The sequence below is a fragment of the Dichomitus squalens genome (assembly GCF_000275845.1).
Source record: "Dichomitus squalens LYAD-421 SS1 unplaced genomic scaffold DICSQscaffold_8, whole genome shotgun sequence".
In the NCBI taxonomy this organism is placed as follows: Eukaryota; Fungi; Basidiomycota; class Agaricomycetes; order Polyporales; family Polyporaceae; genus Dichomitus; species Dichomitus squalens.
Window position 1 is genome coordinate 302,536 of NW_006766890.1, and position 26,250 is coordinate 328,785.

At 56.6% G+C, this 26,250-nt stretch overlaps 9 protein-coding genes across 9 annotated transcripts; 3 read left to right on the forward strand and 6 right to left on the reverse strand.

The window, feature by feature from the left end:
* Positions 1-698: 698 nt before the first annotated feature.
* Positions 699-2,274, reverse strand: DICSQDRAFT_56790 (EF Tu GTP binding domain-containing protein; the record flags this gene model as incomplete). Its single annotated transcript, XM_007364147.1, has 5 exons — positions 699-1,043; positions 1,097-1,296; positions 1,354-1,527; positions 1,582-2,042; positions 2,105-2,274. Coding segments are annotated over 5 exons (1,350 nt in total), but the record flags the coding sequence as incomplete, so codon positions are not given.
* Positions 2,275-2,856: 582 nt separating this feature from the next.
* DICSQDRAFT_145854 (uncharacterized protein) lies at positions 2,857-5,614 on the reverse strand (the record flags this gene model as incomplete). Its single annotated transcript, XM_007364148.1, has 6 exons — positions 2,857-4,619; positions 4,676-4,999; positions 5,204-5,242; positions 5,298-5,435; positions 5,486-5,548; positions 5,602-5,614. 6 exons carry the CDS (start codon positions 5,612-5,614, stop codon positions 2,857-2,859), a joined length of 2,340 nt encoding a protein of 779 aa, XP_007364210.1.
* A 216-nt stretch (positions 5,615-5,830) lies between these two features.
* DICSQDRAFT_83552 (nucleic acid-binding protein) lies at positions 5,831-6,575 on the forward strand. Its single transcript, XM_007364149.1, has 4 exons — positions 5,831-5,911; positions 5,968-6,080; positions 6,134-6,351; positions 6,405-6,575. Exons 1-4 carry the CDS (start codon positions 5,858-5,860, stop codon positions 6,461-6,463), a joined length of 444 nt encoding a protein of 147 aa, XP_007364211.1. The 5' UTR covers positions 5,831-5,857; the 3' UTR covers positions 6,464-6,575.
* A 1,717-nt stretch (positions 6,576-8,292) lies between these two features.
* Positions 8,293-10,377, reverse strand: DICSQDRAFT_103179 (uncharacterized protein). The gene is made up of 8 exons (XM_007364150.1): positions 9,836-10,377; positions 9,651-9,774; positions 9,577-9,596; positions 9,449-9,514; positions 9,155-9,379; positions 8,854-9,029; positions 8,496-8,761; positions 8,293-8,422 (listed from the first exon to the last, which is right to left on the reverse strand). Exons 1-6 carry the CDS (start codon positions 10,163-10,165, stop codon positions 8,931-8,933), a joined length of 864 nt encoding a protein of 287 aa, XP_007364212.1. The 5' UTR covers positions 10,166-10,377; the 3' UTR covers positions 8,293-8,422; positions 8,496-8,761; positions 8,854-8,930.
* A 379-nt stretch (positions 10,378-10,756) lies between these two features.
* Positions 10,757-13,086, forward strand: DICSQDRAFT_154114 (MBOAT-domain-containing protein). The gene is made up of 10 exons (XM_007364151.1): positions 10,757-10,814; positions 10,870-10,959; positions 11,016-11,242; positions 11,301-11,327; positions 11,377-11,503; positions 11,555-11,625; positions 11,679-11,963; positions 12,020-12,089; positions 12,151-12,399; positions 12,473-13,086. The coding sequence occupies exons 2-10, from the start codon at positions 10,900-10,902 to the stop codon at positions 12,992-12,994; spliced, it is 1,638 nt and encodes a 545-aa protein (XP_007364213.1). The 5' UTR covers positions 10,757-10,814; positions 10,870-10,899; the 3' UTR covers positions 12,995-13,086.
* A 309-nt stretch (positions 13,087-13,395) lies between these two features.
* DICSQDRAFT_103185 (WD40 repeat-like protein) lies at positions 13,396-16,410 on the reverse strand. Its single transcript, XM_007364152.1, has 11 exons — positions 16,179-16,410; positions 15,926-16,122; positions 15,813-15,873; positions 15,707-15,763; positions 15,560-15,655; positions 15,338-15,510; positions 15,101-15,274; positions 14,971-15,043; positions 14,773-14,911; positions 13,825-14,713; positions 13,396-13,701 (listed from the first exon to the last, which is right to left on the reverse strand). The coding sequence occupies exons 1-10, from the start codon at positions 16,305-16,307 to the stop codon at positions 14,595-14,597; spliced, it is 1,218 nt and encodes a 405-aa protein (XP_007364214.1). The 5' UTR covers positions 16,308-16,410; the 3' UTR covers positions 13,396-13,701; positions 13,825-14,594.
* A 278-nt stretch (positions 16,411-16,688) lies between these two features.
* On the forward strand, positions 16,689-19,024 carry DICSQDRAFT_168541 (uncharacterized protein; the record flags this gene model as incomplete). The annotated part of the gene is made up of 9 exons (XM_007364153.1): positions 16,689-17,242; positions 17,296-17,389; positions 17,445-17,504; positions 17,556-17,790; positions 17,848-17,945; positions 17,996-18,064; positions 18,132-18,614; positions 18,753-18,864; positions 18,936-19,024. 9 exons carry the CDS (start codon positions 16,689-16,691, stop codon positions 19,022-19,024), a joined length of 1,794 nt encoding a protein of 597 aa, XP_007364215.1.
* Positions 19,025-20,214: 1,190 nt separating this feature from the next.
* Positions 20,215-21,023, reverse strand: DICSQDRAFT_57049 (uncharacterized protein; the record flags this gene model as incomplete). The annotated part of the gene is made up of 3 exons (XM_007364154.1): positions 20,215-20,581; positions 20,663-20,825; positions 20,894-21,023. 3 exons carry the CDS (start codon positions 21,021-21,023, stop codon positions 20,215-20,217), a joined length of 660 nt encoding a protein of 219 aa, XP_007364216.1.
* Positions 21,024-21,510: 487 nt separating this feature from the next.
* Positions 21,511-25,489, reverse strand: DICSQDRAFT_103192 (carboxyl transferase). Its single transcript, XM_007364155.1, has 13 exons — positions 25,140-25,489; positions 24,895-25,081; positions 24,775-24,838; positions 24,680-24,717; positions 24,268-24,627; positions 24,049-24,213; positions 23,662-23,988; positions 22,953-23,605; positions 22,766-22,886; positions 22,542-22,693; positions 22,170-22,479; positions 21,965-22,082; positions 21,511-21,806 (listed from the first exon to the last, which is right to left on the reverse strand). Exons 1-8 carry the CDS (start codon positions 25,385-25,387, stop codon positions 23,306-23,308), a joined length of 1,689 nt encoding a protein of 562 aa, XP_007364217.1. The 5' UTR covers positions 25,388-25,489; the 3' UTR covers positions 21,511-21,806; positions 21,965-22,082; positions 22,170-22,479; positions 22,542-22,693; positions 22,766-22,886; positions 22,953-23,305.
* Positions 25,490-26,250: the final 761 nt, after the last annotated feature.

Sequence of the window (26,250 nt, forward strand, 5' to 3'; positions counted from 1 at the left end):
CCTGGTGGTGGCCCAACCAAGGTGCGTGGTTTCTTTTCGGTGGTGGGACTCGGGCTCGGCTACAAGGTACGTGGTTTCTTCCTGGTCGTAGCGGTTTCCGCTTCAAGGTGCGTCGTTTCTTTTCGGTGGTGGCCCAAAGGTAGGTGATTTCTTCCCGGTGGTGGCGGTTTCGGAAGCAAGGTGCGTGGGTTTCTCCCTACCGGCCTCTGGCCGCTCCAAGGTGCGTGGTTTCTTTTCCCGAGGGAGGGACTCCGGTCCTGGCGCATACCTTTCCGTGGTCCTCGGGATAAGTACCTTCCTGCTCGCCGCCTCTGGCCGTTCGGCCTGAGGCGGGGAGCAGGTTGGGAAACCAAAATGCGCGGTTTTGTCTTCTCGTCAATTGTACATTCTGACGCTTGTTCTGGACGAGCTACACCGAGCTCTCTGAACTGGGCGCTGGCAACATGGTCGTGTTCCAGTCCACTGTGTATCGATGTAGGTCGCGTCTGTCGTGCAAATTCGTCCGCTCCTCTATCTGATCAAGTATGTTAGACTTATGTTCCAAGGGGCAGGTCAGAAGGAGTAAGTAACGCTATGCCGCATATGTCCCTCGATGACTTCGTGAAGTTGATCGTATATTCAATTTGTTGCCGCTATAGATGTCGTACCGATACAACGAATGTTTTTTTTTCCAAGAATACACTAGAGCAACTCGCCCCTCATGTCAATAGTTCCATTACGACACCTAGCCGACCTATGATGAGTCTCAATTGATGTGCGCGAAGAGGGTGATACGCACCGGCTCCGATTGTCTCACCGCCACGCCTAACTAGAATCCTCCCCATCTCCTTGTTCACCGAGAATGGTTCGATGGGTATTGGGAGAGCTCTCGATGCGGGGCCGGAATATAACGATCCACGTAAACTGATCTCCACCTCGGCGGACATGTTCTTCGTCAGTACTCTCGGTTTGCTCTTGATCACGTTACCATTAGAACGATCGAGGACGGAGATCAAGCGGGATATCGACGCTGGCACGTCAAGAGAGTGGTGGAAGAGCTCGATCTGCGCTTGCCACTCAGCCTGGCGCGCAACAAACTGCGAAGGCCTCAACTCACCGATGTCCCCGCAGTAATCGGAATTTGAATATCGAAGACAATAATTCTAGCAATGAATGAGAAGGTTAGGGGTATGATACTGCCTGGACGACAGAGGACACTGCCGATATTCAGCGATACAGGGTCTACACTCGTGAGGATGAGGTTAACGTTCGACCCAGCACCTGCCCATGGGAGGCTCTCGCCGTCATTGTCAATCACTGAGAGTCATAGGCCATTAGGTCTGGATCGTAGATAATACCATACACCATGCTCACGCTTGACAGTCGCTGATTCGTCTCCTGGAACGATTCGCAAACGTTCGCCGGCCACGACGATCCCTCCACACACCCGCCCAGACACAGTGATGCCGGACGTCGTACCCTTGAAGATGTTCGAGATAGGAAACCGCAAGGGCGCGTTGATGTCGCGAGTAGGAGGATCTAGGGCGTCTGTCAGAGGCATTCAGTCAGATATAGCCGGAGTGTCAGCTAAGCCACCCTTACCAAGCAGGTCTACCAGCGTAGGACCCTCGTACCACTTGAATAGAGGACAGTCTGCCGGTTCCCGGCGGGTGAGGTTGACGCCCTCCATAGCTACGACAGGCACGAACTTGGTCTTGCTCGGATGGAAGCCCGACTGCACCAAGAATGGCTTTAGGAGCTGTACGATCTCGTTGTACCGCGACTTCGCCCACTCGACCTGATCTAGCTTGTTGACAGCGACGATGACCTGGCTGACGCCCAGACTCCGGACGAGTAGCAAGTGCTCGCGCGTCTGGCCCCCACGGTCGAACCCGGCCTCGAACTCTCCGACGGCGGCGTCGACAACGAGGAGCGCGGAATCGGCTTGGGAAGCCCCCGAGATCATGTTCGGGATGAAGTCGCGATGGCCGGGAGCGTCAAGGATCGTGATGATTCTGTGCGGTGTGTTTAGGGTCTGCAGAGCGATGTCCATCGTAATACCACTGTGTGAGCGATTCGTATCTGAGCATGGTGTCAAATTAGCGCAACGTAAATGAGCACCCACCGCTCCCGCTCCTCCTGAGTCCCATCGAGCTCCCATGCCCAGCTGAAGCTGCTCTTCCCCATCTTCGCGCTCCCTCGCTCATTCGCGACCCGCTTCTTCTCGTCTATCTGCCCGAGCTCGTACAGCAAGCGACCCATCATGGTCGACTTGCCCGCGTCTACGTGCCCTACATCCTCCGTCAGTCTGATACACAACGCCAAGAGAAATAGCGCTCACCAACAACTACGAGGCTGAGCGACCGCTTCTCGCTCTTCTCCTGTGCCGTCAGAGCAGCCTTTGCCTCCTCGATCAACTTCTCCACCACTGCCGGAGGCTTCGCGGGCTCGTCAAGGATCACTTCTAACGGATCGTCGTCGTCCAGGTTCAATCCCGCGATATCAAGTTGCCTTTGGTCGACCGTCATCGTCTTCCTGAGAGAGCTCGTAATGGCTGCAGCGGGCGTGCCCGCCGTCTTGTACGCTCCTGGCGCAGATTTCGACTTCTTCGCCAAAGGCGTTCCTGGGACGACTTTCTTACTTTGCGTTTGCGCTTGCTGTGCCTTTGCCGCTGCCGCTTTCTCGGCCTTCTCGCGGTCTTTCGCAGCTACAAGGTTTCATTCAAGTTGGTACAATCGTTAGAACATGAGAGCACAATTGCGACAGAAAAGCGAAATAAAAAGCAATAACAATGTCCCCAGGAAATGAAGAAGATGGAGTGGAGCAGACGGTGATCCTAGTGTTGGCGTGACGGATGCGAAGACTGTTGCCCTTCGCTCAGCGCGCCGACGCCGTCATCGCAGAAGAAACCGTAGAGGTCGTCCGCTGCCCTAGCGAGGTGCCTTTCCGCGCGTTGTACACAATATCATCTGGACTCGGCACGTCGAACGCGAACCCGCGCAGTGAAGGCATTGTAGGCGGCAAGACCGTATCGATGCGCCCTCCACGGGAGCGCCTCCGCTTGGCATCTTCCTCGCTGGTGCGGCTCCGCTCGTTCGAGCGCCTCCTGTCCCGCTCCCGCTCAGCCTGATGGTGCTCGCACAAATGCGCGTTCTCAGACCCGTTCACCGAAGTGCCGTCGGACGCGTCGCTCACTAGCAAGGTCGCAAATGCCGAAGGCGGCGCGCGTGAGCGGATGGCACTTGGCGAAAACATCGGCACCTCGAAGACGGGGGCATCCTCTGGCTCCGGCTCAGGTTCCGTACTCGCCTTGGTGCGGGAGGACTTGCTCTTCATAGCGAGCTTCGACTGCTTCGGCTCCGACGACTTCGCCGACGCCGAGCCGGCAGAGGGCACCCTAGGCGAGCCCGCCTTGGGAAGGGGGGCAACCGTAGGCTGCGATGGTGGGACCTTGAGCTGGTTCCTCGAAAGTAGGCCGCTGAGAGACTGGTAGGATGTCGTAATCGCTGTCGTCGCGGTAGGCCCGTTGGCGGTTGGGGTGAGGTACTCCGTGGTCGTCCGCGGCAAAATCAGACCCGGGTGAGAGGTCGACTGTGGCTTTGACTTGCTCTGCTCCTTTGCCTTCGCTTGAGCGAGCTTCGCCAACTTCGACAACTGGCGGGGCTGTGGGGAGGTAGAGGGTGCTTGGGTGCGAGGAGGGCTAGAGGGAGGTGATCGAGGAGCGACAGGCGGAGACTGGGGGACAGAAGGAGGTGACGAAGCAACCGACGGAGTCGCATAGCTTCCAGCGGATGCCCTTCTCGGGATTGGAAGCGGGACCGGGGAGGCCCTCGGTGTGAGATGATCTTCGACCTCCGTGGGCGTCCTCGAGGAAGTGTATTGAGGAGATTTAGGCGGTGGGGTGGGTGGCACCGTGGACTGTCTGGGCGAGGGTTCCTGTAGCGCTTGGCGCTCCATAGCCTCAAGAGCAAGAGCGCTTTGTATCGCCTGCTCCACCTTCCTGGTCATAGATGAAAGGTCTGTCAAATCCGAACCGGCGTCGGATGATGGAGGCCGTGGGGGCAAGAGGGAGACGAATGAAGTAGCCGCGGGATGCAGCGCGGTATATGTGGCATTCGTCGAGGTAGCTTCTGTCTCCGGGACTGAGGTATGCGAGCTAACACTGCTCACATTTGACCTTGCGTTGGACCGCGCGCTGGACCTAGAGCTGGCCAGCGCCGACAGTTTTGATTTCTTCTCACCCTTTCCACTCTGAATGCTCTGCGTACTCTGTGCCGTCTTCACGCTCCTCACACTCGCCTCGCTGCGTGTGTCGTCGCTGGGCTTCACAGACCTCGTCAGTAAGGAGGCCGAAGAGACCGCGCCTTGCGGCGGACGCGCGGTTGACTTCGATATCCAGTCGGGGATGTCTGGTATGCTCTCCGTGTTGTAGTCTAACATAGTCGGCGGCCTAGAACTCTCAGCCGACGAGGAGGCGGCTGAGTAGTCGATCATCGGAGGGCCAGGTGGAGATCCTATTTCCATCGACAAACGATGTTCCGCCGAGGAGGAGGGGGAAAGAGGAATGACATTTGGGTCCAAAGATTGGGGACGTTCGGGCGAGGGACTCGAGTCCGGTATCATATGGAGCGTCGGACGCTCTGAAAGATGACACAATTTGAGATGCATACGACTGCACTCAACCTGGAGCACTTACCAAGCACCTGCCCGTAGTCGGAGGTGGTGGACGTTTTAAAGGTAGTGTTGGAATCCCTAGGCTGGGGAGGGAAGTCTCCATGTCTGCTATTCTCCGAGCGCTCTGTCAACTCGGTGATAGTATACAACGTCCAGACGCTCCCGGGGCGGGTAGATGTTCTCGTTGTCTCCGCGTCGGGCGACGAGACGTAGTCGCTTGAGGAAGTGAGGCGGACAAAGGGAACGTTGTGCCTTCCGCTGGCATCGTCGGTCGGCGGAGACCAGTCAGCATAGTCTCCAGGTGGGGGCATGGGTAGTGGCTTCCCGTCTTCCGAGTCAAAGACGTCTGGAGGGAAGTGCCCACGCCTCGTCAGCGGGTTGTTTCGATAGGCCCTGTAGGGAGAACATGACGTGCACCTTCTCGCTGCTGCCGTGTGGACTCCAGTAGCAAGGGCACCGATCCACCACACCACGCCAAAGAGATGGAGTGGGGGAGGGAAGGGGGAGAAGGGAGAAGAAGGTGCGAAGGTTTAAGTTCGAGAAAGCTTACCTTTGCGTGCCTGAGCAGCCAATCTGCGCTGTTGTTCATCTGTGCGAAGTTCTTAGACTCCTCTGCTGCAAGACGGAAAGTGAATGCGACATACCTAGGAGCCAAGCGGTCGTCTGCTCGATATCGAAAAAGTAATGGTATAGAGCGTCCGTGATCTCCGCGTCCGAAATCTTGGAGGACTCTTCGTCTCCGATTATGCTGCGGACATGCTCTAGCCCGTTCATCATTCGTTCTATTGTGCTTGTGAGCGTTAGGACGATACGAATGAGAGCTGGGGCCCACCATGGTCTTCCGAACTAAGATCGTCGTAGCCGCCGTCGGAGATATGGCCCTCCTCCAACTCCTCTGCGATGACAGACGGTCAGAACAGCGCCTTCTACGAGAGGCATGAAGCTTACCATTGAGATTCATGTTGCGTATGATTCTGTGACGGGACATGGCGGATATAGTACAGAATGCAGGTAAAGATACAGAGTGGAGCGGCAGTTGCACCGAAGAGATGAGGTCCACCCGGCGTCTCAGGCGGCTTGGTTCGATCTACGCGGCGTGACGTGACAACGGTGCATGTAACAGGGTGTCCTCTGATGCCGCCGCGCCTATCAAGTTGCAGTCGCCCCTCAATATCCTGTTCAGCAAACCTTCCCTCCTCGGTCTATGATGTTCTCGTTGTCGTTGTCTGCTCGCGCTGCCCTGCGCGCGTCGTCGCGCGTAGGTGTGCCCTTCCCGATTGGCGCGAAACTCTCACTGACATAGCACCTTCACAGTCCTTCTCCACGTCTTCCGCACGTGCCGCTGATATGGCGAAACTTTGTCTAATTGGCCGTCTCGGAAAGGAGCCAGAGCTGCGGTATACCAAGTCCAACAAGGAATACGTCTCGCAAGTGCCATTCCCTTTGACGTAGATAAGAGTTTCCCTAATATAACCTTCAGATACGTGGTTGCGACGCAGAACCCCCCCATAGCTGACGCGGAGCCGACAACGACGTGGCACTACGTCCTTTCCTTCCTCCCCAACGCCAACAACTATCTCCGCTCGCTCAAAAAGGGCTCTCTTGTCTACGTAGAGGCCAACTACGAGCTCCGACAGCCTGACCCCAACGCCGACCCTAACACCCCCGAGGGTCAGCGCCAAATCTTCCTGAGACATGGTGCGCGTCATGATCGACCTGCTGAATTTGCTGAATCCTCACCGCGAGGCCAGAAAACATCCGTGTTCTCCGCCAACCCCACGGGAGCAGGGAGGATGCTGACGCGGAGTAATTTTGCCTGTGCAGACCGTGACGTCGTTCTCTACACCCTACCGCCTGCCCCCTACTCACGATAGCTTTCAACTTGTGTATTCATACGTTAGCCATTTCTTGCGACAACTTAATCACCCATCATACGAAGGCTTGAGTCTACTTCGGTCTGCGGATAGAGCGCATGGATGGTCGCACATCTGGGTGTCATGAAGGGATTCCCTAACTCGTAGTAAGCCTGCTTGATGACTGCAAACTTGATCACACGAATGTGCTGCCAGCGCGCACCTCTCTACCCTCGTCTTCTCATCACTTACGTTGACTTGAATCGTGCAATTGAAGGGATACCAGGCTCAGAGCCTACAGTATTACCGGCCATAGCAAACTGTGATTGAATCTGATTGGCAATATGCCATTCTTTGATCACGCCGGACCTCTAGTACGCGTTGCTGTCCCATGGCTAGACATCATCACCTTCAAGCAGTCAGGACGACGACCTCGCGGGTATGAGGAGCGGCTTCTATCAATGTCTCATTACAACTTGCGCACGTTCATAGGAGCCTCCTTCGCTACGTCACATTTGTGCGACCAACGCAGCCTACAACGCCGGGATGGTGTACAAAGCTGTTAACGCTAGAAAACCGACCGTCTCGCCCCCGAGGAAAAGAATCATTGACGCACAGCGGACTTAACAGTTGAAGTGAAACACGACCGTGTTGCCAGCGCCCAGTTCAGAGAGCTCGGTGTCGCTCGTCCAGAACAATAGAATGTACAATTGACGAGAAGACAAAACCGCGCATTTTGGTTTCCCAACCTGCTCCCCGCCTCAGGCCGAACGGCCAGAGGCGGCGAGCAGGAAGGTACTTATCCCGAGGACCACGGAAAGGTATGCGCCAGGACCGGAGTCCCTCCCTCGGGAAAAGAAACCACGCACCTTGGAGCGGCCAGAGGCCGGTAGGGAGAAACCCACGCACCTTGCTTCCGAAACCGCCACCACCGGGAAGAAATCACCTACCTTTGGGCCACCACCGAAAAAGAAACGACGCACCTTGAAGCGGAAACCGCTACGACCAGGAAGAAACCACGTACCTTGTAGCCGAGCCCGAGTCCCACCACCGAAAAGAAACCACGCACCTTGGTTGGGCCACCACCAGGAAGAAACCACGTACCTGGAGGTCCGAAACTGAGAGCATTCTGTGCTCGCCTCGGGGTTATATGCTCGCCAGCGTTGCTAACCTGCCCAGGTCAGCCCGTGGTCAGCCTCCTCATGACGCCTTGCGGTACACCGGCAGGTCAGCACGCCGGAAGGCTTATGACGTCCTTGGGTCTTTCTTGGCCAACGATCGACTGGCTGAGTATGAACTGATGAGACGTCATCGGGCGTAGGTAGAACAAAGTGTTGAGGATGATTGGCTACGAGAGAGGCTGACAGGGGCTTGGGGTTGCAGCATTCGTGTTCTATGCCAACGTGCTGCTCGAGGCTGAGCGCTGACCACTCGATACTGGTGGCATGGCGCGTGCCGTTTCTGCACCAAGAACGCGGCCGTCAAGAGGAAGTTGGGGGTGGAAAGGCGCGTTATGTTAGACAAGCTCTGTTGGTCCAGGTAACGTGACCGCGTTTGTGCTATGGCCGTGAATTGTGGATGTTCACATTTGAACGACGTGTGTTGCACGAGAGAAATCTACATGTGAAGCCCGTTTGCATTGCGGCGACATGCATGACATTCGAACATTCGAGATAGTAGCTAGGGTGTGAGGACGACATCTTGCGCATCTGAGGTTCCCCCCACATGACGCCCTTGAAAGCGAACGTGTACGAAGAACATTCGTCCCAAGAACCAAAGTCGCGGTCGCGGTCCAGTGCAGCGTGGGCTTAATCTAGTACGATCTGCTCATATGCGTGCTTGTGCTCCTGTCCACACTCGTGATCGTGGTCATGGGGTGAGGCGGTCCATCGAGGCGGGGAGGTTGAGGGTCGGACCTAAGGTGGAAGAGGGAAGACATCGAGGATGAGCTCAGCTAGCCTTGATGTTTTATAACGGCGCAGTACTCACGAGGAATCGAGCATTGTGGAGAAAACAAGACTGTCTAGAGAGAAAAAAGCGCATCCTGACTCCTCTCAATAGTCTGTGATCTGTGGCCAACCGAACGACGGCCGAGTCGAGCTTGGTCGACCGCCTTCCTCACCACCATCGCGAGAGCCTAACATCACAGCTGCATGACATTGCTCGCCTCGACGACTGACACTGTTGGCTATATGACATCCAGGCGCGCGTGTGCTCGCGCATATGTAGCGTAGGCTTCCTGCTTCAATCTACGACTAGACGTTGACCAACACGTCGAGGACGCACCGAGGGCATCACTCATCATATGGATCAGTTCACACTATGTGAGAAGAGCATGAATCCGCACGTTTCCCTTGAACAACATGGTGCATGAAGGAGGCCCAAGCCGCGTCAGCCACCATCCCGAAGATTCAATGACCTCCCTCAATCCCTGTACTCCAGCTCTCCGCTATGGTCATGATACTCGTCGTGTTCGTCGTGCAGATGCTGGATCCCTCTCGATGCCGGGTCGCGTACCCACTCCTGCATAAATAAATAAATAAAAAGAAAACGTGTGCAAAAGGAAGCGCCATCGTCCCCCCCCCAAGAATAACCGAAAGTCAGCCGCCCCACTGCACGAGTTGAGAACTGGACTTCTTCCTGCGTACCGTGCTTGGAGGGCGGCCCGTATGCGAGTGGGCGTGGGTGTGGCCCGTGTGCTGGTGCGCCATGCTGGTGGACATGATGGTCGGGATGCTCTGCCCGAGCGCGCTCGTGCCCATCGACGTACCCATGGAGGTACCCATCGACGTCGCCATCGTCGAAGGTGCCGGTGGGGGTGGGTTGTCCCGGACGAGTTTCTTGAGATAGTCGCGGACGGAGGTCACAACCAGCTGCACAGGCGGGGCAACGGGACAGTATGTCAGCTTCGACAGCACGTCTGGCGATTAATTGACACGCACATGGTGATCGTCTTGACTAGACCCGGAATAGCAGGCTACGACAGCGATGGGACAGCATGGTGCATTCTTGAGCACGCAACACGGCTTCAGCCACAGACGCGAGGCTTAGGTCTCGCGATCGTCCTCACCTCCAGCCATATTGGAAATGCTAGGAATGCAAGCATGAGATCGGTCGAACCTGTACTAGGACGCGTGCACTAACCTCCCCCGCATATTTTGAGGTCGGGCTGTACGCCCAACTGTTTTTGTGATTTACCCATAGCGTTCATACCCTTCTCCACATAGTAGCTAGAATGCCCTGTTCTCCGTACGACCGAGATCATTCCCTTGAAGGCCCAGTCATGCGTCCTTAGCCCCATATATGCTCGATAAACTAGGTCCACGTACCTCCAAACACGCCCAGCTATCTAGGCTGACGTCACCGGCGCCGTCCAGGCCGCCCAAGTTGCCAACTGTACACGAGAAGAGAGTGTGGCCGGCGATGGTCTGTATTGAGATGACCATGCCGCGGACCTTTACGTGTCTTGAAGACGAACGGAAGCGTTTACGCAGAGAGAGACCTAGCATGACGGCCGCATCGGAGTCGAAAGACGGGAAGCGGTAGAGAGACTCCTCATTGAGGGCTTGGGTTGCGAGCTCGGCCTCGCTGGGTGGCATGGGCTGGTTGCCGTTGAAGCCGTTGAACATTTGGAGAGCCCCGAGGCCTGCGTAAGCCATGAGAGACGAAAGAGAATATCCGGGTGCGGTGAACTGGGCGGTTATTAGAGAAGCAGAAGCGAATATCGCTTTATGGCGCGGAACTGTGTGGAAACGACTTCGGTGCCACCCTTGATAGCAGAGAACAGGACAGGAATGGGGCAGGAGAAGGGAGAGTAGCACGGCAGACAGGACACACGTATGTGGACGAGCACGGCACAAGGGCAGGGAAAGTGCTCGAGACGCGTTGGAGAAGGCACGGCACGAGGAGACGTGACGGTGTCCTGCGTTTAGCGAGTGCTGGACATGAGGCAGCTCTCACAGTGATTGTTGTGCGCAGCCCTATCCGCTCGAGCGGCGATCCTTTCTCATATCCATCTGCTCTATCGCACCCCGTGGGCTTTGGTTCTAAGGGGACGCCTGGGAGGCTGCTTGGGCACTGTACGGCTGAGAAGTGCTCGAAGGACGCGGTTAGGTTCGCGAAGGTTAGTAGACGCTGGACATGCCTGCCTTCCATATTGAGAAAAGACAGAGCACGTGGACGACGTTTGAGCTGCAGTCGCCCAGACGCCCGGCTCCAAACCGAGCTTGTTTCGCTTGCTCTGTTGCTTCGCTTTCGCCTCTCCTCCCTCCGGGGTCTCCCCTTTCGTCCGTGTCGGTGAACTAGTAGGTTTGTATTGCTCAGCTTCCACCTTAGAAACTACTGAGCGCTGTCTGCTCTGCAGGTGTACGCGGTCTTACAGCTTGCCGTCATCATGGATGCGCTGTTTGAGCCAATTGCGGAGGCCACTGGCGGTTCCATAGACCAGATCAAGGTGCGCACATCTACACCTTCTTCCTCCCGCCGCTGTTAACCTTCACTTGCGTTCAGCTCATTGCATGTCTTCTGTTCTCATATCCTCTCGGCAGCGTCTACATCCGTATACCCTCATCACATCCTGAGCTCAAACACATCTTCAGCATTCTCGTTACCTTCTTCTACCTCATCCCAGTACTTGGTCTATGGGGAGGCGCGATACAACTTTTGGTCAGCGTTCTTGCGACATATTACATGGCGCAGAGGATAGAGAGGCCGTCAATGCCTTGGCTTGTCTTTATGTGAGCGTTCTCAAATTGCTCCTCTGGTCTTGACTGTTCTTAGTCGAATGTTGTTCAGTTTTACAATGGGACACTTGACGATAAAGTGTGTGACCATGTGTCTCACCTGAGTTCTATCCTGACCTTAGTGTTAGCCACATCATACGAACGTACATCGAGGCAGGCTACGATACCATGGAGATCTCTGGACCTCAGATGGTCTTGACCATGAAGTTGACTACTTTTGCATGGAATATTTGGGATGGCAGGAGACCGTCCGAAGTGCGCTCTCGTTTGCGTCGTGCCCGTCTATTGTACTGATCTATGACGCAGGACTTGGACAAGTGGCAAACTGAGCAACGCGTCGTAGAGTACCCTTCGCTGCTAGAGTTCCTCGGATACGCGTGGGTCAAGAACATTTTTCGAAGGCTGGGCACAGCATTGACCATCTATGCAGATTCTACTTTCCTGGATTCCTCGTCGGTCCATACCTTACCTACAACGAATACCAGGCGCTCGTCACCGGCTCTCTGTACAAGGCTGCGGAGCAGCGCGAGTGGTCAGCTGTGAACGAGACCAGCCATCTCACCAAGCGTCTTGTTCCCCACGGGCGAAAGCGGGTCGCTTTCAAGAAGATGTTCATTGGGCTCATCTTCTTGGCACTTTACGTCCTGTTCTACCCCGAGTTGAACTACGGCATCACTATCGAGGACGAGTTTGAGTCGAGGCGTTTGCTCTCTCGGTAGGTTGCACTACTGCATCTCGTGTATAAGGGCTGATTGGGACTGGCGTATCTAGGATTATTTTGCTCCAGTTCTGTGGTTTCTTTGAGAGGACCAAGTACTACGCCGTCTGGACGCTGACGGAGGTTAGTATCTCACCTCACTTCACACTGGTCATGACAATAATCAACCGTGGCATCTCTATAGGGCGCTTCGATACAGACGGGCTTGGGTTTCACGGGCTACACAGAGTCTGGAAGCACAAAATGGGAGGGCGCGGCGAACGTGAACGTCATGAACATCGAGTTTGCAGAGAACACCAAAGTCCTCCTCGACTCTTGGAACATGAAGACTAACATCTGGCTCCGCGAATGCGTCTACAAGCGTGTCACTCCCAAGGGCAAGAAGCCCGGATTCCGTAGCAGTCTGGCCACGTTCGCGACGAGCGCGTTCTGGGTACGTCCCTCCGCTTCAACTGCCCCGTTGGCAGAGATGCATGCTGATGCGACGACCTCCGCTCGCCCTGCAGCACGGCATCGCCCCAGGCTACTACCTCTCCTTCTTCTTCTACGCCTTCGTCCAGACCACCGGCCGCCTCGCGCGGAGCTACCTCCGCCCACTCGTCCTCCCCGCCAACTACGTCGCCCAGCGCGGGGCGCCGCCGCCCCCCCAGACGCGCAAGAAGCAGCTGTACGACGTGCTCGGGGTGATCACGACCGTGATGCTCACCAACTACGGCACGCTGCCGTTCATGCTGCTCAACATCGACGACTCGTTCGTCGCGTGGAACAACGTCGTCTGGTACGGGCACTTCGTCGTCGCCGGCGCGCTCGTCTTCTTCTACATGGGCGGGAGCACGCTCCTCACGCAGGTGCAGGCGGTCCGGGTGAAGCAGGCGGGGTACCAGATGGAGCGGGACGAGATCAACAGGAGCGTGAGGAGCCTGCCGGGCACCCCTGTGAAGGCGCTGACGTTGCCGCCGGTGGACGAGGCGGCGCGGGCGTTGGAGAAGGAGCTGGCGAAGGAGCTGGCGGGCGGCCAAGGGAAGTGATGGGTCCGCGAGGGGGTTGCTTCATCTTATTGTACAGAGAGAGTACTGTAAACGCTTCCGTTTGGTTACGACGATTGCAATGCTATCACGACACACTCCGCGCTGCTGGCGAGAGCTCGTTCTATACTGAGGGCTTTGCGTCTGGTTGCGCATCTCATCTAGTTGTAGCTTATTCCCGCCCGCCTGACAACGATGGCTTGCTTAGCCAGCCCTCCTACGCTCGATGTGCCCGAAATGAAGGCAAACTTCGTCCATGCACCTCCATAACCGAACTCCAATTGATGTCGCAGTCTCTCACCTAAGTACTGCACTGACGAGGGGTGACTGCCGGCGTAGTCACGTGCCATGGCTTGTAGCACGGCGTCTCGCTTTCCATACAAGTCAGCACTTCCACCCGCTCAGGACAGCCGGCAGCCCTTACACTCCCTCACGTAGCTATGTCACGAACAGCGGTCGCAGACACAATTCCTCCTACTGCACGTGGTATTGCGCTGCTCCTCGCATCCACACCGACAGTCCAGGACGCACAGCCCGGAGTTCTACATCAGCTACTGGAGTTCTCCAACCGGTACACCGCGCAAGTGCTCTCTGACGCGCTCGTGTACGCCGAACACGCGGGGCGATCAGGGAAGGTCGAGATGGAGGACGTTGTGCTTGCCGTCCAGGCTCGCGTAGGCTGGGAGTTTGGTGGCCGCGTTCCAAAGGAGGTGCGTCTGCGTCCGCGTTCTCATATACCTCGTCCCTCCATCCTTCTTTGCCACTCTCGCGATGAATACGCCGTCAGTCTTTCGATCCGCCTTCACGAATGCTGACTCGTTGCGCGTGCCCAGTATATGCTCTCCCTCGCGACGCAAACCAACGCCGTCCCGCTCCCCTCCGTGCCCGAGGTGTACGGCGTCCGCCTGCCGCCCGCGCACGAATGCCTCACCGCCGTCGACTTCGACCTCGTGCCCAACAAACCTCCCCCAGGGGTGAAGCTCTACGACGAAGACGTCGAGGAAGTCGAGGAAAGCGAGTCCGACGAGGACGAGGACATGGAGCCCGCCCCGCTCCCACACCCCACTTCCCACTCGTCCCAACCACAGACGCAGCAGCAGCAGCATGCACACTTACCGCCGGTGGTCGGCGCGGCGCACACGCCGTCGGACGTGGACATGCTCACGCCGGGAGGCGCGCCACCCGACGAGGGCAGCGAGGTGGAGGAGGATGACGGCTTGTTTGCTGGGGGCGACGAGGAGGAGGAAGAAAGCGGGGATGAGGCCATGGAGGACGTTACTGCGTCGGGAGCGGGTGAAGCGTCTACAAATGGTGTGAAACGGAAGCTGGTAGAAGAGGACGACTACGACTAGTCGTGCGGGTCATCCTTGGTAGTGGTTTTATTTGCTCGGACACACACTGCATGCGGATATATGACATGTTGTATAGTAGTGTATGATGCATGGTAGACAGTAATGGAGTATATCTAGATACAAAACGAAGAGAATATCCCGTCTGGACGTATAAGCATAGTGGACAAAACAAGCGTATAGCTGTGGGTTATCAAACGAAGCAATGAAAGGGACTGCTAGTCCCGGGCACGCAATGATTAGTATCGCATATATCACTGCAGGGGCGGGACCTCAGAGAGAACGTCAGTCAGAGCACGCGGCCATTGTTTCGCGAGGATAGCGAAGAGCAGGACGAGTAGAGCGACAATGAAGAGCAACCATGTGCCCCACGCTAACAACAGCTACGTCAGAGATAGTTGAAGTGTACGGAAGATGAGGCAGCGGACTTACAAGTAGCCCCAAGTCCTACAGGAATGGTCGCGACACGAATGGTGTTATCTGCGCTGCCCGAGACGAGGATGTCAGAGTGTGGGCTGAAGCGAAGTGTGGTTGGAGGGAACTCGTGCGCCTTCAGTATCGTCAACAGTGGCTACATAGCGGAATTAATCAGTTCTTGGCTGAAGTGAATAATTACTTCTAATGACATACGGCAAGAGACTGAGCATCGAGTACTCCGACAGTCAGGTCGGAGGATCCAAAAGCGAGTAGCTTCCCGTCAGGACTGCTCGGAAGTTAGCCGGCGAAGTGAATGTTCACCAACACAATGAATCGATCGCACCTGACATCGAAGCATGTTACGCCGCGATCGCTGATTTGACGGACCTTCGTGGCTGTCCAGGTGTCCGTGTTCCACTTGACGACGAAAGCGCGTCGTGGTGACGATTTACTTCGCGTCTTTGGCGGTACAGTATTTGACACTGTGTATAACGTTTTCTCGTCCGAGGGGTGAAATCTACGTGGTTATGAGGGCGCATCAGCACGTATGTGTCCAGGTCACGGGGGGATTGTCGCTCACCTAACCGCACGGAAGCTGCTTCCGGCGTCCTTCCCTGGTAGCGTAGGTCTATCTATGGTGTGTAGGAGCTCTGATGATATGGATCGGCTATCCTTCGACTTCTCCGCAGTGTCTCCTTCTGCTTCGGATGGAAGCGCGTAGACAAGGAGGTTTACGGTGGTTGCCACGACTAACTAGAGCGTACGTGAGTATGAGAAGCGACACAATCCACAGAGTACTTACTGTACTCGACGAGAATGCCGCATCGTACATTTCGCCTTTTTCCAGGTGGATTGGGGTGGCAACGGGGGTAAGCGAAGGGTAGTGTAGGACAGAGAGCTAAGCGGACGTTAGGAACAGGCGATCCGGTACACGCGAATAGGGACTGACGTCGCGCGTGCCACCGACAGCGAGATATTTGCCGTTGGGAGAGAAGACAGTAACTTTCTGGACGAATATGAGGTCAATGCTGGCATGAGCAAGATAGTGGACTCACCTGGAAGTCATCATCCTCACCGTTGAGCTGAATCGTACTACAGGCATCTGAAAACGATATCCTATCGTCTTGTTGAGTTATGCACGAGGAGCGGGGATAACGGGGTGACGCACTTGTTCTCCTTCACACTGTACACGCGACAGTTCCGGTTTGGACCGCTCTTCAGCGCGTCCTCGGAGCTGTTGATGCCTCCAACTATCTCGCTGCGCGATGGGTGAGCGGCCATACTCATGGGAGCATCCTCGCCGCTCGCCAGCTCCAGCTCGTTGAGCAGCTCCAGTCTGCTATCTCCCTCAATACGGTAGAGCCGCTAACATGCGCCGTGGTCAGGAGAGCCGTGTAGAGACGCAAGCAGTCATGACATACCAGCTTGTTCTTGATGCCTGTCTTTGACTGGCCACCTCCTCCCCCAAGGACGAACTCGTTCGGCGAGACAAACGCGGAGGAGTACACGGGAAAAGAGGGCAGCGGATGTGAAGTGTGCTTCGTCCTCATGGCTGTGGTCGCTTGTGGGGGCCTTCAGATGCGCGTATGCCGTCGCGTGGAGCCAGCAGGACCACCAAGAGGAAGTCAAGGGTAGAAAGGCCGAGCGAGATCTGGCGGGCGAGGGTAGGAGGTTGGCGAAAGCTGCCTGATGGCATCCACGGACGCGCGCGCCTGCTCTCGGCTGCGGCCCGGACTGCCGGGAGAGCCGCATCGGGATGGCAGAAAGTGTGGCTGCCGCCGCGCTCCTCGCAGTCGTCGCTCTTCCTCCTGGACACCACCAGCCCCACCTAACTTATGTTCGCCCTCACCTAGTTTGTGTCTCTCGCGCACGCTTGCTTTGCACCTTGTGTATACCCCATCCTATACTCCGGGTCAGGTTGCTACATAGCTATGCACGTTCCTCGCCATCTATTGCGCGGCCTTGATGACCTTCCAGGCGGCATCGATCTTCCACAAATATCTACCTCGACGGCCGCAGGAATTAGTGCCGCTGTAGCTGGAAACATTCTAATCTCCCTCGCCCTCAATTGCCAGAAGCTCGCACATAGACGTCTCGAGCGCGAGCGCGAACAGGCCGCAAACGCCCCGCAGCCATTGAAACCCACGCACTCCAATGGCCACCTCCCTTCCGCGTCTTCAGACGAAGTCACCCCGACTGCCTCACCGTTACCCACCGCCGCGGTGCTGGAGACCGAACCTTTGCTGCCGGAAGCTGACGGCTTGGTTGCGGAAAGTCCTAAGCCAGGCAGGAGCTGGTTCTTCTTGCGCAGGAAGGCGTTCCGAAATCAGGCTTACGATGCTGAATCCTCTCATCTTGCCGGTACGCACGCCCTCATGCCTGTCGAGGTCGTTCGGGTCACACCCGACGGCTCGGGACTGCATGAGGAGCAGAAACATGCCCGTCAAGATGCCGCTGAGAGCGACTATCTGCGCTCGAAGCTATGGTGTGCTCTATCCGTTCTCTGTCCTATGACGCGCGCATCTCAACGTTCGCAAGGTGGTTTGGATTCTTGCTCATGAACCTAGGGGAGACAGGTAACTTTATCTCCTACGCTTTCGCGCCCGCGTCTGTGGTGGCGCCATTGGGAACAGTACGTCCGAGATGCACATTCGTAGCCTGTCGAATGACGTCAATCAATTTACCAGTTTGCTCTTATCGCGAACTGTATTTTCGCGCCTCTCATGCTCAAGGAGCGATTCCGGAAGGTCAGCAAACATTTTCATCAGATATCGCGTCCCCGCCGACTGTCATTTTAGCGCGACTTCTTCGGCATCATCATTGCGATTCTGGGAGCGGTTACTGTTGTGCTTTCAACGGACCCGTCCGATACGCGACTCGGTCCAAAGGGACTTATAGCGGCCATCACGACGCGTCCCTTTGAAATCTATGCTGTCACATATGCTGTAGGCATCGTAATCTTGTCAGGCCTGTCAGAAGGGCCGGCAGGCAAACGCTACGTGTTTGTGGACGTAGGATTATGTGCTCTCTTCGGTATTTCCAACAGTTTCTTTGAACCTTACTGGATGAGGATATTGATATGTCATACAGGAGGGTTTACAGTCCTGTCTACGAAGGCCGTCTCTACGCTACTGACAATGGAGTGGTTTGCAATATTCAAGGAGTGGATCACCTATCCCGTGATTGCGGTGCGTGTCCAGCAATGTGCATCATGTTAACAGCTCATTTATCGTGGCAGGTGCTTCTCATTACCGGAGTGGGACAAATCCGCTACCTCAATCGCGCCCTCATGCGCTTCGACAGCAAGGTAGGTCACACATACCAACCTTTTTATGCCACCGTCAATCAGCATCCCTCAACGTCTGATTCCACAGGTCGTGGTACCTACTCAATTCGTGACCTTCAACCTCTCTGCCATCGTTGGCTCCGCGATTCTCTACGGCGACTTCAAGAAGGCGACATTCCACCAGCTCGTGACCTTCCTCTACGGCTGCGGAGCGACCTTCCTCGGCGTCTTCATCATCGCCTGGGCACCCGTGCGTCCCTCGTCCGATCCGGAAGAAGAAGAAGACGGAGCAGGGGCAGACGACGATGCCGACACCGATCCGACGTCCGCCGAGACCCTCACCATCTTTAGTCCCGTCTCTAGTACTAGCCCCTTGGGAGCGGACAACGCAAGCACCATTCCTGCCCCAGCCTACGGCAGCGTCCGTATAGCCAGAAGCAGCCTCTCGCGGCGATCCCGTCCTACACTCGCCGTGCCCGACAGCGGCGCGAGCGGGTCGGAGTCGGGCACGTCCCCCGTCCTCCGCAACCGGCACAGCATCGTGAGCCTCTACGGCTTCTCCCCAGCACAGGTGCGCATACGTCCTTTGCCTCCTGCCCAGCGTGTTCATCTGGCTAATCCATCCTCGGTCTCCCTTTCCTTTTTCCATTGGGCCCCTCGTCACCTTGTTTGGTTTGTCTTGGGGGCACACCCGCCGGTGGCCATATAGCGCGTGCTGCTGATCAGCTCCTCGCCCCCGGACGAGGTCTTCGTCCGCCCGAACCTCGACCCCGAGCGTGAACGCGACCCCAACGCGAGCCCCGAGTCGCTCGGCCGCCGGCGTGCGATCAGCTGGCTCGACGAGAGCTTCTCCGCGCGCTCCTCCTCTGCGCATTCGCAATCGCACTTACAGTCGAGTCCGAGGCGCGGCGCCCGGTACGGCGCTACTACTACTACTACTACGACGACGACGACGACGACGACGAGGGGGACGACGGCTAGCTCGTCCGTTGCGGCGTCGCGTGAGACGAGCCGGGTGCGCCCCGCGCAGGACAGGACACGATCGAAGACGAGTGACAGTGTAAGCAGCAGATCCCGGACAGATAGCGAGAGCAGGAGTAGGAGCTCGGGTTCGGCTGACCGCTTTCGTTAAAGTCTCCAACATGAAGCGTTGACCGGTGGATCCCTCAGTGGCGTTGCGGCGGCGGGAAAGCATCTGTTAGTGAGTGCTGTGTAGAGTGGAACATATAATCGATAGCTTCGCAATGGGACTAAGTATGAATAGAACAGGCTGGCCGACGTAGCAGGGATGTAGAATGTTAACGGCCTATGTACTGAAACCACTCCTATTGCCATTGGACATTTCAGACAACTGAGAGCATAAATCGAGCAATGTAAGTAGTGCTAAGGTGTGCTTATGCGCGTGAGACGAGCTATGACGTGAGTGCCCTGCGCACGGTGCACCATCAGCTTCGGTATCATCAGTAACCATCCATCTGACGGCGTGGTGGTTGGTATTCGTATGGTAATGGTATATCGGGGCCTGATACATCACAATCCGTCAGGCACGCTCTTCCAAACTGCGACCAGCTGCAGATCCTCCGCCTCGTAGCGGGTATGTACGAGTGTCGAGTCCGAGTCCATGTGTCGAAAGCGGATGCAGATGCAACGAGTAGTAAGATGTGCAGCGGAGTCCAGTCCAATCCGGTCGAGATGTATGCAAACACCAACGAGGGTGCAATACCGACAGTATGTAAGATATGTGCGACGCAATGTGAATCATCATAGTTACAAATAACCAAGCGACCAAAGCTAGATGAATGTGGGGGAGATACGACGGGAAGAGATGACAGCACAGAAGACAGCATCTGGGACGCTGGGGTATACCGATACCTATGCCGCACAGCCGGCAAGAGGCCAGACATCGAAGAAAGCTCGGCCGACCTCTCGCCATGCGGGCAGCACTAACACCCTCTCACGCTCAACCGTATTGACGCTTCCATGATCCCCAAAATCTCCGGCCCAAGAGGACCAGTCTAGCAAGACCACTGAATATAACACCCTGCTGCCCATCGAAGAAAGGAAAAGGTGGACGAGGAAAAACAGGTTGAACTCCTCCAAACCAACGTACACGACGTTCTGCGGACATCCATGACGTGATGATGAAGCATGGTGAGGGGCGAGGTCGGGGCCTATGCGGCGACCTCAGGGCGGACCTCCTCCTTGGGTGTATCGTTATCATTGCCCTCCTTGGGCGCGAGTTCCTCCACAACGATGAATGAACGCGAGCTAGTCGCGCCGGTGGGGGCCCACAATGCGCGAAGGTTCCAAAATCCGGCGGTCGAAGGCTCCTCGGTCGTATCTTGGGCATCCGCTCTTCCACCAACGCCGAAGACGTCCATGTTACCAGTGTGGGAGAGGGAAGAGACGTCGATATCGTTGTCAGGAATGATTCCGAACTGAAGATGAGGGTGGTTGGTCGCGATGCGATGAATCACGACGTGGGATGCCATGATGAACAGGAGGAGGAAAAGGAGGATGATCGTGCGGATGCGGCCCCTCAAAGAGAAAGAGTTGTTCCCATCGTTGAATGTGGTCTTGAACGGCGTCTGCGGGAGCTGTATCTGAGAGGGCAGATACGAGCGGAACGACGGTACCAGGGAGCTCAAGCGCTGTGAAAAAGTAGGGCTTGGCGGAGGTGCGATGAATGCGATGAAGAACTTGCTCTCGAAGACGGGGGAAGACGGGGTCACGATGATGGCAGGGAGTTCAGACTTTTCGTCAACCAAAGGCTTGCTGAGGTCTGTGGTTGCCAGGCACCGATTGGGTAAGCATGCGTCAGGCACAGACAGTTTGGCATATTGCACGTACCCAACGGGGCGGGGATGAGCGTGTAGTCGAGCCTCTGAGGGAGACGGTTGAGACGAGGGGCTACACCGTGAAATTCATCGTAGGCGGTGAGATAGCGACTGTGAGCTCTCGACTTCCTGCGGTGGGGCATAGAAGTGGACGGGAAGGAGACTCACGGGAGCGACGCATACTCGTAAATGGAGTATAAATAATACACGAGCTGAGAAGGCGAAGGTATGAACTCTATGGAGTGGCGCTTTTGCGGAAATTGCAGGGAGCTCTAAAGCCGGGGGGTCGAGCCTAGAGCCGGTTGCGAGAAAAGAGCGTGGGGATGAAAAGAGAGTGGGTTACTGAGACTAACAGCGAGGCGCGAGGGGGTCGGCGACGTCGTAGACAGTAAAGGCGACGACGGCGAGGACAGCAGAGACGAGGGACTGAGGAAAGAGGATGCAGAAGGCGAGACCGCCCATCGCTGGCCCTGTCCTCCCAGCGCCTGTCGCTGCGTTACGTAATCCACCATGCTCATTGTGACAACCGATCACTGCACAGAACTTTATTTGCGGCACGGTTAAGATCTCAGACGTCTCTGCCTGCGATCGCGATATTCCAATGTCTCTCCTCGACGCATCAACATACAGGTCATCGTCGACGCCTCTGAGTACTGCAAAGCTCCCAGCTGAGGCCTACGTGCTCTTGATTGCCTCGCTACCCTCTTCCTACGCTGCCGCTGCTTCTTCTCCTTCAAACGCCATCCACTTCTTCGACAAGGAACGCCTCCGAAACGTGCAGACGCTGCAGGGCCACGCATCCTCCATCACGACCCTCAGATCTGTGCCGAACGTTGCCAACGCTGTCACTCACGCCCTTGTCTCATCAGGCAAGGACGGCACAGTCCGTGTCTGGGACGAGCGCGCTGGCTCTGCCGCCCTCCGCTGTGAGCCTCCGACCCACTCCTCTGACCGAGATGTACCTACGACTCAATGGAGAATATGATGCCCTTTACTTCTGCCATCTGCTTCCGCGCTCAACAACAATGCGACAAATGCCTGATGGCCCCCGTGTTGGGCGTGTATAAATTATCATCACCGCCAGTGACTGCATCAACCGCCGGGGGTGTGCACGGACTGCTCTCCTGTGACGTCTCCGTTGACGGATTGACCATCGCCGCCGGCACCGATCTGCATGGCGAGGACGCATCCATCTTGTACTGGTAAGGCATGAATCCACAACGCGCAGTATCGCCGTACGTGCGCTCACGCGTGTAGATCGTTCACTCATTCGCGTTCCGCCTTTCCAGGGACCCGCGCAGTCCAGCTGCGCCCTTGCGGACACATTCGTCCACGCATGCAGATGACATCACCGCGGTGCACTTCTACCGGCCCTCGGCGTTTTCGACATCAGGCAATGGAAATGTATTATTGTCGGTGTCGTCGGACGGTCTCGTGTGCACATCAAATGCCATCGAGTCCGACGAGGACGAGGCTGGTCTGCATGTGGGAAACTGGGGCTGCAGCATTGCGCAAGCAGGCTGGCTGCACGACCGTGCAGGCAGACCCGGCATATGGGCGGCCAGCGATATGGAAACCTTCAGCGTCTGGACTGGCGAGGTTCGTCTGGAACCCTGCGGCCGACGCGGACTGCACTGACAGAAGACGCTCCTCATAATCAGCTCGATCGCCTCCAAGACGTCGACATCCGACAGCCCTCCGTGCACAGACAAGACCTCACCTGGGTGACCGACTACCTGATCGGCTGCCACGCCACCGCAAATCCCCTCGGGGAAGCGGACAACGATCTATGCGTGTTCGCCGGTTCAAACGAGTGCGTCCCTGTCCATCCTCTCACGCCCGAGGGCTGCGTACTAACTCCGTTGGACCTTGTATCAATCAATAGGGGTGACGTTGCGCTGATCACTCGACCGACTTTCGCGGATCCCAGTGCCCCCTGGGTCCTGCAGCGTACATGGATGACAGGTCATATTGGAGTGGTTCGGGCTGCGCTGTGGGATGAAAGAGTGAGACGCCTCTCCATTTGAACCGGGGACTGTATGAATCTGTGCTGACGAACTGGGCATCACTAGAACAACGTCCTTCTCACCGGCGGCGAGGACTCTAAGTTGCACGTTTGGAATGCCCCCGCAGCAACGCCTGAAATCATATCTCTGGGCAAATCAAAACGGATCAACGACGTCGATCCCATGGACGTCGACGAAGACGGCGATTCCAACCGCAAAAAGAGGCGGGCTTGACTGCCATGCCATCCTCAACCCTTTGTGCTCCTGTACGTCGTGTGTAGCTATAGTGCTAGAAGTGTGCGTTAGGATTGTTCTGTACCATCCCACAGCAATCGGAATATATACAATTGACAATTGTCCCACACCGCATGTTATTCATGCATATCCGGATCCTACCTGCCTCATTCCGTATTAACACCTCACATCCTGAAGACGCCATAGCCCTTGGCATCCCCGTCCCAAGCCGTATGCGACGTACGCCCCACCGAACCGCTTGGGCCTCCGCGCTCGCGTGCTGCGAGAGCCAGCGCCAGACCGACGGTGTCCCGGGTGTCGACTGGCCGGATGATACCGTCGTCCCAGAGGCGCGCAGAGGCGTACAGCGCGGTCGACTGGTGCTCGATCTCGTCCTTGAGCGAGGAATGTTTCGTCGGATCCTTCGACACCTGCGCCATAACCTGCGAGAGTTGGCCAGGACCCATGACAGACACCTTCGCATTCTGCCGAAGCAAGTCAGCGTCGGAAAGAGAGGCGGACGGACGGGTTTGAGACGTACCGGCCACATCCAGAGGAACCGTCCCCCGTACGCGCGCCCGCACATGCCGTAGTTTCCGGCACCGTAGCTCCCGCCGACCACCACGGTCAGCTTGGGCACGTCCGCACATGCGACGGCACGGACCATCTTCGCGCCGTCCTTCGCGATACCGCCCTTCTCCGCCTTTGAGCCGACCATGTACCCGGTGACGTTCACGAGGAACAAGAGGGGGATCTGGCGTTGCGAACACAGCTCAATGAAGTGCGTCGCTTTCAGCGCGGACTGGGAGAAGAGAATGCCATTATTGCCGACTATGCCTACGGGGTAGCCGTGGATGTGTGCGAAACCCTGAGATTATCCGAATGTGAGTCGCATGAGGCCCAGACATCAATCAGAAACCAGATATACCGTGACCATGGTTGTGCCGTATTCTTTCTTGAACTCTCGGAAACGGCTGCCATCGACCAGTCTTGCAATCACGTCCCGCATATCGAACGCTTGGCGGACGTCTGTCCCAACGATTCCATGCAGTTCGTGCGCTGGGTATAATGGGTTTTCGGGCGTTGCAGGTGGCTTGAAGCGAGTTAGTCTGCAGCTTCGCCGCTTGGGTATATAGAGAAACCTCACAGGAACTGGTTTCGACCCTGCCTTACCAAGGTCGCTCACAATACCACGCGCGATAGCGATAGCATGTTCATCGTCTCGCGCAAGGTGGTCCGTCACGCCGCTTTCCGACGAGTGCATCAAGCCACCGCCAAGCGTCTCCTCGTCCACCTCCTCGCCTGTAGCTGCCTTCACAAGCGGCGGGCCCGCAAGGAAGATGCGGCCCTGCTCCCGCACGATAATGTTCTCGTCTGCCATAGCGGGGACGTACGCACCACCCGCGACGGAGATGCCGTGCACGATCGCTATCTGGGGGAGGCCGAGCGCTGACATCTGCGCCATGTTGTAGAATATGCGGCCGAAGTGCTCTTTGTCTGGGAATACCTACAGGGCGCTGTCAGTGAACGTAGCGGTACTATAGCTGGGGCATCCTCACATTGGCTTGGTGCGGGAGAGCGGCACCTCCGGACTCAACTGTTGCACATCGTGAGGGGAGGCATCGGGCGTGAACGTGAATCTATTACGGCATACCGACATAGATTGTGGGCAACCCGTGCTCTTTAGCGATCTCCTGGGCACGCAGCTGCTTCTTTACCTGGGGACAGAAGACAGTTCACGCCGCTCGCCGAGGAGGATTGCTGTATCACTGACCGTGAGCGGGTAGTAGGAACCACCTTTGACGGTAGCATCGTTTACCACTATCATGCACTCTCGTCCGCTTACCCTGCCAATGCCGGTGATGAGACCGGCAGCGGGGAGGGATTCGCCGTAGACGTCATGGGCCGCGAGCTGCGACAGCTCAAGAAACGGTGTATGTGGGTCAAGCAGCAACGCCAGCCTGCATGATTGCATGAAGGGACGAATGTTCGTGCTACAGGAAAGACAAACGAACGTACCTTTCCCGAGGCAGCTTCTTCCCCTTGCTCCTCATCCGCTCCGCCGCCTTCGGACCACCGCCTTGCCTCACAGCAGCGAACTTCTCCTCTAGGTCCCTCACAAGCGCGTCCAAAGCTTCCGACTTTGCCTTGAACTCCGGTGACGATGTCGAGAGGAGTGAGGGTAGGACGTTCGGGTGATATGCTCTCCTCCTGCTCGCTACCAGCGTCCTCTGGGCGACCTGTAGAGACCGCGTGGCGAGCCGCATGATGTTGTTGAGCAGCTAGCTACAGAGGGAAATTGGAGTGAGTGGGTCAGAAGATGGTATGAGCAGGACAGATGGCGGACGCGGGGTACGCGAGGAAATGCGACGCTGGTTTATACACCAGTTGCAGGAACAGCGGGACCCTCAGCCCGCCCCACACGATCGGCTGAGCGCGTCCGGATCAAGATCCCAGTACCGGATGACTTTCCACTAGCCTCTCATTACGGGTTCTACGGACGTCAACAACGAGGAAGGCGGTGTCGGACCCCGCGTTCAGACTGAAACAGACCGCAGAGCTCGGCAACCGGTTTTTTCAAGGAATGTCCTATCATGACAAAGCAATACTCAAAGTAGACATCAACCACTTTGGTCACCCTCGGACTCAGCCGCTCGTTGAGCGACCAAGATCCCCACAGGCTGTCTCAAGCCCCCCGCTGATGAGTTTAGGGCGACTCTAGAGTCTTTTTCGACGTCTCAAAGACCCAGGCCGGCTGCAGCCGATCTACAAACGGGGGCCCACTCAAGGCCTAGCGTTCAGTTTCCCGGAGCATGCGGGCAGCACGTTGCGACCAGGTCAAAGCTTGGCACCCGTGTTAATATATCGTGATATACACGATACTGTTAGATTCGTCATAGTTTCTGCCTCTCGATCATTCTCATGAAAAGTTCCATCTGTCTTAGAGGATGTACTGCCAAATCTTTGAGAGGCGGGAAGCCAACTCGTGAGCTATGGCCAGCGCCAATTGTTTGGCCCCCAAAAGCGCTCGTTGGCACACCCGTCGAACAGAGCTAGTTCGTAGAACGGCTGCGACCGACCAAGGCCTTATGGAGAATCGTCCTCTGTTCAGCACACAGCACATAGATAA